Genomic DNA, 13,362 nt, shown 5'->3' on the forward strand with positions numbered 1-13,362 from the left:
TTCAGGAATAAATCTAAGGAAAAACATTCAAAACCTGTATGCTGAAAACTACAAAAGGACTGCAGGGTAAAATAAAAGATCTAACTAAATGGAAATACATGTTTATGGATTTAAAGGCTCAACAGTATTAAGATGTCTGTTCTCTCCAAACTCATCTATAGATTCAATGCAATCTCAATGTAAATCCCAGCAAGCTTTTAGAAGTGAAGCTGAAGAAAGTTATTTATTTATTTAAATTTTGAGTGGGGAGGGAGGTAATTAGGTTTGTTTATTTATTTTAGAAGCAGTACTGGGGATTGAACCCAGGACCTAATGCATGCTAAGCATGAACTCTACCACTTGAGCTATACCCTCCCCCTGATTACAAAGTTTTTATGGGACTGCAAATGATACAGAATAGCCTGTGTTACAAGAGAGCAAAATTGAAGACGACTTGCTCTACCTGATTACTCTAGCTTTAGAGTAAGTCTTACATTCACCATGGTTTGATACTGGCCTAAGAACAGATAAACAGATCAACTAGAGAGGTACCCATACATACATACATAGTCAACTATTTTGACATAGGTAAGGAATCAACTAACAGGAAATGAAGAACTTTAAAAATGATGCTGAAAAGTCATATATTTATTGGGCAGGAGGGTAACTAAAATGAAAAACAGACAATTTCAAGTATGGTAAGGATATGGAGAGAATTCTAATGTGCTTCTTGAAGAGTTAACTGGTATACACATTTTGTAAAACTGGCAGAGTCTACTACAGTTAAACATGAATATGAATACCTATGATCAGGTGCTGGTTATGCAAACATGTTTGACTTTTTGCACTTTTCTGAATATATGTTATACATTAAAAGCTTAATAAAACAAACATTAGGCCTCATATTCCCAGCTGAAGTGTTTTTAACTGCTTTAAGTTTTAACACTTAACACTTAGTGTTAATTATTTTAATTTTATAACTCCAAATTAATTACCTTGTAGAGGATTTGCATAGGTTTGGTGAGTTCCACATTTCTAAGGAAAGGCGCTAAATATTTGAATAAATCAATCAGTAGCTGTGCGTACATAGGCCATCCCTGAAAAAAAGAAATGAATCATAATTATACTCATTTGCCATTCTGCAACCAAAGAAGCTGCCCAAGCAGTTACACTATGACTTGATTAATTTCTTCTTCATGTTAACGTAACTAGAGAATACAGACATTAATACTTCTCAAAGACTGGCATTAAAAAGGAGTGGGCAAAAATATGGAGATACTGAAAAACAATGCTTAGAACAAACTGGCTCCAGAAAATCCAGGAAACATAGGTCCTTGCACCTGTAGCAAAAACTTAAAATAGGGCACAAAACACAAAACACTGAGCCACCTGAGAAACTAGGGTCTGTTTACTTAATTCCTTCTTTTAAATCCTGGGTCTCAACCATTTGTTTTCCCATTCCCAATCCCTCAACTGCTGGCAAATAACCTCATCCGATTTACAACATGAATCTTCTATTTTCAGCCAAACATGGCCTGCTCACCATATCCCAATTACGTTCATTTGGGAGTAGTTTTATTCAATATATTCAATGTTTTTCCTCCTCCTGGAATGTACTTCTTCATTGAACAAAACCAACTCCATTTAAGGATTATTTCATGTTCTTTTTTTACCAAGCATATAGTAGTCACATTTTCTTCTGATCTGAAGGGCCAATCAAGGGTACTTCCTAGAGTCACTTGTCATTTAATTGCAAGATGTGAGAGAACTTCTCATGTTAACTGTGTTTATTCACAATTACACTAAAAACTCATTACTCAAACTTGATTCTAATTCTTCAAATACAGCAGAGGCCAGTGGTCCTCTCAACCTTGAATGCAAGATTCTCTAGAGTGAGAACCTGGCAGGTTCTTGACCTCCAATACCCAGAGTGTTATACAGCTGTCTACAGAGGTGCTTTAAGGTTTCAACTTTTTTTCTCTTGCAAATCCTTAGGAGACTGACATAAGGTGACACACAACAGATATGAAGAAGCAGTACTCCAGTCACTGAGGAATGGCTTTCAGTGAAGTACTCTATGACTTGACTCCACAACTAAATATAAGAACTCCCAACTAAGCCTGAAAGAAAGACGTACAATTACTACTGAATGACTAAGAGTGTTAATAAGCCCCAGGTAGTTACAGTCTTCATCTGTAGGAGATAAACTGCAGCCACACCTTCTGCTGTGGCGTATGTGCCAGCATTCTTGCAATAAATATCCGATGGGAGATCAGTTCAAGCCAAGCATACACAAAGCCAGGAGCTTTGGTAGGTCTCAAGATGTGGAATGTGTTGCTGAAAAAATAAAACCTTCATCAGAAGCACAGTCCAACTTAAATACAGTAAATAATACATAAATATAATTAAGAGACAACATGCAACCTGCACTATGAGTCAACATGCCTGAAATCCACAAGGGTTCTACTTCTCAAATTTTACTACACTAAAACAGCAATCCTTAACAGGAAATCCTTAACAGTATTATATTAAACAATACTCACCAGAAAGCTGTAAGTGTCTGGAAATTAATGGTTTCCAATACATGCTCAGGTGCATTGAGTTCCAAGAGCAGCATGATAAAAATTCGATGGTAGGGAAGCTGCTGAAATTCACTTTGCCGAACATCATGATCCTGTAGGAGAACTCCCACTACTATACCAAGGACCTATAAAGCAGATTAGAGAGCTTGTAAATCATGAAGATAACTCATTTACCACTCTCTAGTCATGCTACTTTACCTTGCATTCTCACACCCTACATGAAAAGGATATGAATATAAAATTATATGATGGTAGCCAAAAGGACCACATATTGGTTTGACTTGGCCTGCAGAGTTTTGTATGTTTCCTTTGAATATCCTTGGACCAGACATGCATTCTTTCCACAAGAGCCTGCTGGTTTTTCTAAAGTTCTAAAAGTCAGCATACTACATCATATTTTATCATGTTAACACAATGAAGCAATCTAATTTTTCTGGTCTGTCATAAAGTTGACAAGAGGCAAATGGTTTAAAATACTTCTCTTGGTATTTAGTAGATGGGAGACAGGTAAGCTATTAGGCTTCAAAAATGTATTAAGAACTTGATTTTACCACTTAACAGTGAGGAATGTGATAATCCATTAGTAATTACCCAAGACTAAACTCTAAGTTCACTTTTGCACTATCTTAATATTCAAATTTTCAGGAATTCTACTGTATAAATCAAGGAATACTGTATTTTGTTCCTCTTCAGAAAATCAAGACAACTGCAATATCACTGGTGGTATCTGAGTTGCCAATCTATGCTATCAATGGACATATATAGCCAATCTCAGTCAGTGATTCTGTATTTGGGGGCAAATCTACTACTACCTAAATGTCTTCTAGTGTAGTCATTACCAAACATTAACATAACGAAAAATAGAGTATGAGTTTTTGTTTTGTTTTTTTAGGTGGGGTGGAAGAGGGTCCATTAAGGCACCATACTCTTTTTCTAAAATTCAATGATTATGTTTACATATTATCTATGAGTTTAATTTCTGGACAGAAGACATTACAAAATGTTTGGAGGGCCCTGTAGGGTTAAGAACCACTGAAGAGACTTCAAGTGTGCAAAGACTAAAGCAAGAAAGGACTTCAGACCTTATTCAGCAGATTAATCTTTGTGACAGTGTTGGTGGCCTCCCCTGAGTGCTTCACTAGCAGTGCAATGAGTCGGACAAAGGCATCCAGGTTGTGATAGCACTTGGCTCGGATCATGGTGGGATTAGCAGCAGGATTGTGCTGCTGCTCTGCCTGAGCACGGTAACTGATCTCAACACACATTTCAGTACAGAGACGAAAGAACCTTGTTATGAGGTCATCCGTCTTCAGGATTCCTTGCTGATGCATCTACCAAAAGAACAAAAAAATTAAAAGGCAAATGAGATAATACACATGAATAAACTTCTAATTTTCATGTTTAAGAAGTATTCCCTCATTTAATCCTACTGTCACATTTCTAATTCTTACTTTGTTTTAAAAAAAAAGTGTCATGATAATGACTTCTCCATTAAGGATCCATGATAGAATTCCTTCAGTTTTAAGTTTGATGGGAAGTGAAAAAGAGCTAGTAACATGGCAATTTTGAACAGCATTCCATAGCCAATAATTCTGAAAGTTAACTATGCAAATTAAACCGTTAGTAACCCATTAAATCATATTAATACATTCTAGTCAATGTGTATTTCCCCCAAGGAAGAGATTAAGTTACATATATTTTATTTTCTCACAGAATTTAAGAAAATTTCTTCCAACTTACTTAACCAATAACAACAAAGTTTTTGAAACTCCAACTAGCTACATTAGGAAAATCAAATAATTTATACAATAAGGAGGCACCAAATGAAAATGCTCACAGATCATACCCAATTATTTTAATATAAATTAAGTGGAAAGGGCAAGTTTATTTAAAAAAAAGGATAAAGTACAAATTTTATGACGTGATCTGGAAGTGAAGCAGAGCAGTTATTAAGCCAGTAGAAAAGAAGAAAAAGAAGATAGCGTAACAAGCATTAAGGCTGCAGAGGGAGGAGGTCAGTGCTTACTCAACAAAGAAACCAAGCCCAGAATGAAAACTTGACAGTTATCTTGGAAATTTTAAAGTAATTTAACTGTCCCTTGATAAGTAATATAAAAGCTAAACTGGTAAGAATATACCCTAGCCAAGACAGAAGGCCAGCAAAGGGACTTGTCTACATTGAAATCTGAAAAACTAAAGTGGGAGAAGAAATGAGGACAGACTATGATCAAGAGTGAGCATAAGAGGAAAAAGGAAGTTTCAAAGGATACAAAAGAGAATAGAAAAGTATAATACAGTTATCTTTTTCGAACCAAAAGAAGAAACGAGCAAATAAGCAAACAGGAAGAGCTGCGGCAGGTGCCACATCCATACCCATGAAATGATCACAAAAACCAATTGATGAAAAATCCTTCCATCCAAATCAAACTATAAACATGCAGTAACAACTTTTCAAAGGGTATGTTTTATAACTGCCTGGATTCTTTTAAGGGAGAAACTTACTTAGTTTGATTTACTAAGAAATCAGTCACCTTGAAAAGTAAATACAATTTCTAACAACTTCTAAAATTCAAACCAACTATTCCATATTCATTTGTCATTTATCTGATAATATATCTAATCTATATCCTTTTTTTGGTGGCACACCTAATCTTTGGTCTCAGTTTGAAGAAATACAATGGTCAAACTGCAGAAATAAGCAGGTATCTCTCCCTGAATGAACACTATTACATCTCTACTATAAGAACTTTAAGGCCAGTTTTGGGAAAGTATCACTCTCACCAGCCAAACAATATGATTAGGACACAATGACTACTGGGTATGAAAGTGGCTAAAAGCAACCAGTGATGATCAAAAACAAAATGCTCAATGGTACTCTTACAAATGTAGGCTCCCTTCCTGTATTTTTTTCTGTTCATCCTGTTCACAAATATTCCTGCTAGACTTAGTTTTTAGCTAGGGACTTGTTTCCTAACGCCTTAACTCAAAGCCTAATTTAGATCAAATGAAAATAAATACTAAACACTATTTCCCAAAAAACATGTTCATCAGTTTTAGGTAGATACGTGATTTAATTTAGAAAATGCAATAAAAAGCTCTACTATTTAAATACTTAAGGTTTTTATTTTTGCTTTTTTGCTGTTTTTTTTAAAACATGGGCTATTATAAGAACTTTATTAGCCCATAATCCAATCACTGTTGATTATCAAGCTGATAAAATTACTCCATACATCTAGCAATTTCATTATTCATTATCTGACCCACTGTACTTTGCAGCTGTGACAATTGAAATCAGGTAAAAAGAGCTAAAGGGGGTGGTGGGGAATGTTGACTTTACTGCTTAGTAACCAATGATGAGAAAATAAACTGTATCAATTTAACAGAGTAATGATGATGACATTTTTGGTTTACATGAGTATGGAGGTAACTGACCACAGATACATAATACTGAGCTTTAATATTGGAGGTATCACACCCTACTTATGTTGAATAAAAAGCACCTTTCTTTCCAAAAGCTCTACCTGTCCAACAAACGCAGAGAAAGCTTTGGTACTGTCACGACCAGCTGCTGCTGAATGGTAGAGATTCACCCATTCCCTCAGTAGATATTCTGCCTTCTCCCTCAGGCCTGGAGGATCATCATACTCTGAGGCTTGAGAGATCCCAGAATGCATCATAAAGTTTGGGCCGCCATGAGCACGATCAATCATTGCTTCATAGTTGGATCGCACTACTTCCATCAGCTGGGGCAATCTAGTATAATAAATCCAGAAGGAAAATCAGTCTACTCATGGTTGTGATTTCAAGGCATACAGTTGGACAATTTGCTTATTTAATACAAACTACAAGAGTGATGATCATTTTACCATTCCCGTATTTAAACAAAACTATCCTTGATTTCTTCATATCTGTTTATTCATGAGGACATATGTGCAAATGACTGACCTCGGTTAAGCCACCTCTTGACAAAAAAAAAAAAAAAAATGATGCCCACTGAAATGGAGCCGATGTTCCTGATCAACAAATTATTCACTGCATGCCTACTATGTATCATGCTTTATGTTATTTATCTTAATTCTCAACAGTTCTTCAAGATATTGTTTCCATTTTATATAAGAAACAGGCTTAGGGAGGGTTAAGTCAACTTGCCTCAAATCAGATTTTAAGCATCAGAGCCAGGCCTTAAACAGAGGACTCTGACACCAAGTCTAGTGCTGTATATACTGCTCTATAGCAAGAAGGCTTGGCAGTTAGTTAAGCTCTCATACTTCAAGGGACAACACTAGGCCTCACCAAAGCTTACCATATGTTGTAGGTAAAGCAGTTATAACAGGTAATGTTAGTTAAGTTTGCACATTCACTTCTAAAGCTCATTCTTAAACTGTTGAATACACAAGGATCCCAAAGCATTTCAACCTCACCCTTCAGGAGCATTGCCTCTGGAGTGAGCATTAATCCTCATGAGGGTTTCAATGGTGTGGAAGAGATCTGCCTCAGTAACATGGGCAACACTCCTTTCATCCACCAGCAGGATTTTTACCAATTGCATAGCAAATGCCACAGCCATGTAGTTCAAACCATTCTCCATTGACTGGCAACACAGAAAGCACAAGGTAAGAAAGACAACACTTACAACAAACACACTTCCCAACTACCAGAATCCCTTTTCCTCTTTATTTCGTTCCATACCTGAGCCAGGTGAAGATCATACTGTTGCATATTGACCAAATGATTGCGAATTAGTAACTCCACTGCCTCCACATTATATTTATATTCATCCCGACATTCAATTAGGCACCTAAAAAAAGGTATTTCTTTACTCACAAAGGCTTAAACCATATTGTGTATCAATAGGTAAAATAAAGAACCCATTTTATTCAATGGTAACTTGTCCCAAATTAAGGAGTGAGAAGCCAGGAGCAAATCAGTTTTCAAGATTCAAAATAGCCAGTAATTAAGAAGAACAGACAACCCAGTGTTAAAACTCAAGTTTTACTCTCAAAGGCTAGAAAACAAAGCATTCTATTTAAGACATTATTTATGTATGAATATCACTTCTATGAAACCACTGAAACCTTTTAAAACCAATGACCTATAATTTATTCCCCAAAACAAGATACTGGCTTCCTATATCCATCATGGGCACCAGATGGAAAAAGGATAAAAGTCAACAATTCTCTCACTACTTAAAATTAGAAATTCCTGTCTGAACATAAATAAGGCCATGTATGTCAGAAGGCAGGTCAATAAATATTACTCAGAATTCTAAGATGGCTACTGACCTTGTGATCTGTTTGTTACACCACGGAGACCCATATGCTCGGCCATCTTGAAGAGCTTTTAAGACCAAGAGGTGGCACTCCCTATAGCGAAGCAGAAGGTCGGCATCAGCACCACTGGTGGCATCTAGTAAGCCTTCTACAGCCTACAGAAGAAAAAAAAAGTGCTCAGAACTAAAGAAAATACAGTACTCAGCCCAATTATCAAAGTAAAGAATCAAATATTAATGCAAAGTACAATATACTTTCTAAAGCCTCAAGTCAACAGTCTCTCCATTCACCAAAATCCTTTTCATTTGTCTAACAGAGACTCTCTAAGTTCTTTCCAGTTTATGCTGTGTTCTTCATTGTCAAGAAGGGCTTCAAGAAAGGCTTCACCGTCCTTACACAGTCAAAACCCGATACTCCCCTATACCTTGCCCCATTATCCAAGTACTTGGATCAACCTATCCTTCAAAATGTAAAGGGATTATCTTCCAAAGTTTCTTAAATTATCGTAATTCTAGAAAATCCTACATTAACAGGAAAAAAGAAAAGATTTTCTACTTTACTATTTGTAATGCACTGGAGAAAATCACCTGCTTATTACAGAACACAACTTGCTTTATATTATTTTAAGTCTTAAGGATAACTCAAGTAGATGATAGTGCAGGTCACTAGGCATTTACAAACCTAGTTTCTTCTAAAAGCAACAGTTTAAAAACTAACCTTCTGGAGCAATCCAAGAGCAGCTATGGCATCCCGAGAGTTTCGAGATAATACTACAACCTCCAAAAGACTCCGAAGAGCCTGAGCTTGAGGGTTCATGGCCAAAGTCGGTGGGATGGCATGAAGATGCTGCTCCAGCTCTGTAATGCACTTATCATAAATCTGAGCTACATCATCTGTTGCCCAAGCTTGCTGTTTTAAAGGAGAAAACCACCAAAAAAGAGAGAAAAAATTTAAAGATTTTTCACCAGCACATACGAAAAGTCTGTTAATGTGTTTACTACCCCCACTTTTTTTCTTTTTCATCAAAATACCGAGGGCTTTTCCATTTCCCTTCCTGAACTATTTGGTCTTAATGCCATTAGGTGAATAGTGCAGAGCAGGCAAGGGGGGGTGGGAGTTTTCACTTGACAGTGGAAAGCCTGGCAGACATCAACACAATCAAGTGATGAAAGAGAGCATAATAAATGGGACAGGGTGAGAGCAGTACCACTTGTAGCATCTAACAATCTGTCTTTGGCCTATGAAAGTAAATAATTCAAACCATGGAAAATATTGTATTCAGTCCAACTGTCAAAACCTGATAGGATAGACAGAATAAGAACACAGCACCATTTCTGTGATATTCTTATCACAAATGCACTAAGCTCAATCTATTCATGAGAACATACTGGACAAACCCAAATCAGGCCATTCTACAAAATCACTGGGCTATAATCTGAAAGCGTTTGGTCATAAAAAGATGAGAAAAGGAGCTGTACTGGACTGACCTGTGGGAAATTTTTCCCTAGTTTTTAAAATCTTTAAATATGATAACTAAACGAAACGTGTGATTCTGATTTAGATCAATTTACTACAAAAAGGTAGTATTTGCACACTTGGTAAAATATGAATGAGGTCTAAGGATTAGATGATATTCACATATCAGTGCTAACTGCCTGATTTCAATGGTTATACTATGGTCACATAGGAATACATCTTTGTAGAAAACACACAAAGGATTCAAAAGTGATTGAGACATTAAGGTCAGCACCTATGTTCAAATGGTTCAAGGGTAAAATGCTTCCCTCTACATTTTCAACTTTTCTGTAAATGTTTCAAATTTTTAGAAAATCTTTTTACAAGGAACAAGGGAAGTCATGAGGTCACCATGTAAATTCCTTTAATTAGGCCAAACATGAAAGTTAAATCAACCTGATGGATTTAAACAAAACAAACAAAATCCTGAATGCCATGCTGATTTGATATAAAGAATACATATACTCAACAACTCAATAGCTGTGGGTAATTTTTTTCCCCCTATAATTTAAGTTCCCAGGAACAAATGACAGATTAGCAAAAAGATTCAAATTCAACTGTAAATTACTCAATTTAATTCAAGACAAGTATTTACCTTCATGGGCTGAGCTAAAAATCCTGTGGGCTGACTTAAATCATTCGTAGGCAAGAAGCCAGGCACATTGCGTGCAAACTCCTCATAAACAGCCAGCTGTTTTGGGTCAACACCACCAACCTTGGAAAAAGAAAACCTACTTTAACAGGATCCTTTTTCACAATCAAGGGAAACTTTTTTTCAAAGTGGAAAATTTGCATGGGAGTAAGCACAGGGAATTCTGAGAACGGTGCACAGGAGTTGTTAGAACATGACTGAATGTGCATGCATGTGCAGACATACAGTTCAACAGTATTTCCTTTTTCCCTGAGACCTGTCAGAATCACCCTCATTTATAAATTAAGAGTTTTCCACACAAAAATGCCCCAAGTAGGACCATGTGAGAGCAATTCTCCAATGGAGTTGATAAAAATGATCAGACTTCTCAACATCACCTTCACACCAAAAGGCAACTAGCAATAAAAACTCAAGAACCAGAAGGGAAGACTAGGTTGGGAAACATAAAAACTAAAAGGTATATAAACTCTTAATAGCAGCACTTCAACAATGGGGGGAGGGGACACATCGAAACAATTCCTATGCCTTTCCTACAGGTAGCCTTTAAGTGAAATGAAATGCTTTCTCAGAAATGGCATTTAATCTCAATAATCTAGTCCTTGTGAGGAGTTTAAGCAATAAGAACAGAAAGAAAACAAAGATGGGGCAAGGAGAGAAGGGCCCTCAGTTCTCACTTTCAGCCTGATTTGCTCTGGCATCCGCTCAGCTTGGTATGTTAACACAACAGGATCACAGTACCTGCGACCTTCTTGCCTAGCATGTTTTCTCAGCTCAAATTCCTGCAAATAAAAAATAAATCACTGAGGTTCTTGTTATGAGGCACCTTCTTAAACGGAAAAAAAAAATACTTAAAAGGCAAAAGCTAAACACTTACAGTTGCTAATCTCTTGTCCATCTCAGGGCCTGCTTTTTCTACTGCAGTCTTCTGAATAAAACAGCAAGCTAATTCACAATTGTCCTGAGCTAACTGAGCAGCTGCCTGATCCATCATTTCCCTTTGTTGTGGGGATGCAGTCTATTGGGAGGGGTAGAGACAGAAAAAAATTTAAAGTTTTTTTCTGTGGACAGACAAAACAGATAGATAGGAGAACAGAAAATGCAGCACTCAGACAAATGAATTAAAACTTCCAACTCTACTTATGACTCATTAGCTGTAACCACAAAATAGTCTAACAATCATGTTCACCTATAAGATAAAATTACTCAACTGAAACATCTTACCAGGTTGTTGTGAAGATACTGAATACCATGAAAACGGTAAAGCAGTAAACAAAGGCATTACGCACCATGACATATATCTGAGGCTCCAAATTAGTAACTGAGCTGCTTAATTAAAGAGAGTAAATGCTCGTGTGTGTGCATACACAGTCACTTTAAAGTGTTCCATACTGTCCCACTCCAAAGTGCTTTAAATCTAAATCCTTCATGGTAGACAGAATCAAGACTTTTAACTTACACAATTAAAAAAACAATCCTTCATTTCTTTAAACCAGTGAATATGAGGTATATCTAGTATCTGCCAAAAAATACTGAGGATACAACAGGAGCAAAAACAGACATGATCTTCACCTCACAGAATTTACAATCTAAGGGGAAGGAAGACATCAAACACATATAGTGACTACTAGAGTTAAGTGGAAATATCCACTGCTACAGGTAAAGAAAAAGAAACTTTCAGACAAGCAGTAATGAGTTGTACACTACAACATGAAAACAATCAACTTACACGAAGGGCTGAGGCAAAACTGTTTTTCAGGTTGGTAGATATGCTCATGAGCAAAGGTTCCCTGCAAGTAATCATAGCCATTCCAGCTGTCAAGTTACGCATCATGTGATGAGCTGCTATTCGCATTCGAGATTCCTCAGAATCCAGGGCAAAATCCTTCCTGACTATTTGCTCACAAGTAGTCATGGCAATTTTAATTGATCGATCCACCACAGGATGGACCAGCTCCTGGACAGCCCGTTCAATTGCTTGCCGCACACACTGCTTCAACTGTGGATGGGCCTGAAACAAGGGAATCTAGGGAGGAAAAAACAAGCCATCAGCTTGTTTTAATAAGACAACCCAATTTCTATTGGTAATCACACTCATGATTCTGGAATTACTTCAAGGTTAATCATGAACTACCAATTTCCACTTCAAACAAGAAGCTCTGGAAATAGGTTATTTATCAATAATCAATATTCCCAAAGAGGGAGTAGTATTCAGTTTATTTTGTGACATATGATTATGTCTTTGATTCTTAAAAAAATTCTAAGTTTAGTGGGAAAATTGTTTATTACAACATGTTTAAAGACATTACCTGCTTAGTTAAAATTTTTGGCTCAAGTACTTAACTTGGGGAAATTAAAAAAGAATCACGTTTACAGAGAAAAGGCTTTCTACAAAAACTATTATTGCTATACATAATCCCTCAAAATAGCAAGCATTTTATAAAAATTACTGTACACTGAAAACTTTTGCTTTACTTGAAAGACTGTTTCCAATCTTTTATCTCAGGTATAATACTCGCTTGATCTCTTTAATATACTGAATTTTAGGAAACTTAAAAACTATTCATGATGAACTAATAAAAATAATCAGATTGCTGGGAGTATTATAAAATAATCATAATTTCTAGACATAGGTTTTCCCCCCAAAACTAAGTGCCACATCTATAGAAGCAAAAACAAACCAAAACATGTTAAAAATTACCTCTTTTAAAGCCTTTCAAAGACCTTTAAATACAAAACTTCAGTGTATTAATGTTACTCCCGTACTTGTAAACATTTTCAGATTCTAAAAAGCAAAGGCCATGAAATCTGACTCTGAACTATACCACTGTGTTAAAAAATAAAAAACTGAGGATAAACAAGCAATTATCACCTTGAATATAGAGTAAAACACTACTTTTAATTATACAGGAAAAGGATTGACGAGAAGTTATTTTATATGACTTTAGACCAGACAGCCTCCCAGAACCAGACCACAGAAACAACTGCGTACTAAGACCCATACTTCCAGATCTTGGCCTGGAGATTTTATATGTACACACACCATCAGCACAGTTTCAGCTATCTGCCGAAAGACATGGACTAACACACGACTAAGGTGACATGGTAATGAATCTTGGAGACTGTGATCATACTGGCAGCTGACTTAATTTTAAAATCATGGGTTTGGATATGAGGAACTAATATAAACGATGTCTAGCCACAATGACTTATTTTCAGAGTAGAAAAATATCCCAGCTATACTATACAGCAGATCCCAACCCTTAGTCTCTGCAACGAAAGCTGACAACCTAGGAATCCATAAGGAATGAAAGAGAAAGGAAGGGAAGGGGACCGATTTACCTTGTCACAAAGTACGAACTGAGGA

The 13,362-nt window shown here is 36.4% G+C and overlaps 1 protein-coding gene across 9 annotated transcripts in view; it reads right to left on the bottom strand.

The window, feature by feature from the left end:
* Window positions 1-13,362, bottom strand: part of CNOT1 (CCR4-NOT transcription complex subunit 1) — a 93,704-nt gene that overhangs the window by 6,991 nt on the left and 73,351 nt on the right. For 6 of the 9 annotated variants that reach the window (XM_072967479.1, XM_015248078.3, XM_015248079.3 and 3 more), the window contains 13 exons: window positions 11,725-12,021; window positions 10,873-11,013; window positions 10,673-10,777; window positions 9,942-10,061; window positions 8,549-8,740; window positions 7,844-7,986; window positions 7,251-7,359; window positions 6,983-7,152; window positions 6,062-6,314; window positions 3,644-3,892; window positions 2,523-2,686; window positions 2,199-2,316; window positions 975-1,076 (listed from right to left, as the gene is read on the bottom strand). In XM_072967479.1, the coding sequence (XP_072823580.1) occupies window positions 975-1,076; window positions 2,199-2,316; window positions 2,523-2,686; window positions 3,644-3,892; window positions 6,062-6,314; window positions 6,983-7,152; window positions 7,251-7,359; window positions 7,844-7,986; window positions 8,549-8,740; window positions 9,942-10,061; window positions 10,673-10,777; window positions 10,873-11,013; window positions 11,725-12,021 (2,163 nt within the window). The remainder of the gene's footprint in view (window positions 1-974; window positions 1,077-2,198; window positions 2,317-2,522; window positions 2,687-3,643; window positions 3,893-6,061; window positions 6,315-6,982; window positions 7,153-7,250; window positions 7,360-7,843; window positions 7,987-8,548; window positions 8,741-9,941; window positions 10,062-10,672; window positions 10,778-10,872; window positions 11,014-11,724; window positions 12,022-13,362) is intronic. The other 3 variants (XM_015248080.3, XM_006214492.3, XM_006214491.3) reach the window with 1 other exon arrangement.

Source organism: Vicugna pacos, chromosome 9 (assembly GCF_048564905.1).
Source record: "Vicugna pacos chromosome 9, VicPac4, whole genome shotgun sequence".
NCBI classification, from domain to species: Eukaryota; Metazoa; Chordata; class Mammalia; order Artiodactyla; family Camelidae; genus Vicugna; species Vicugna pacos.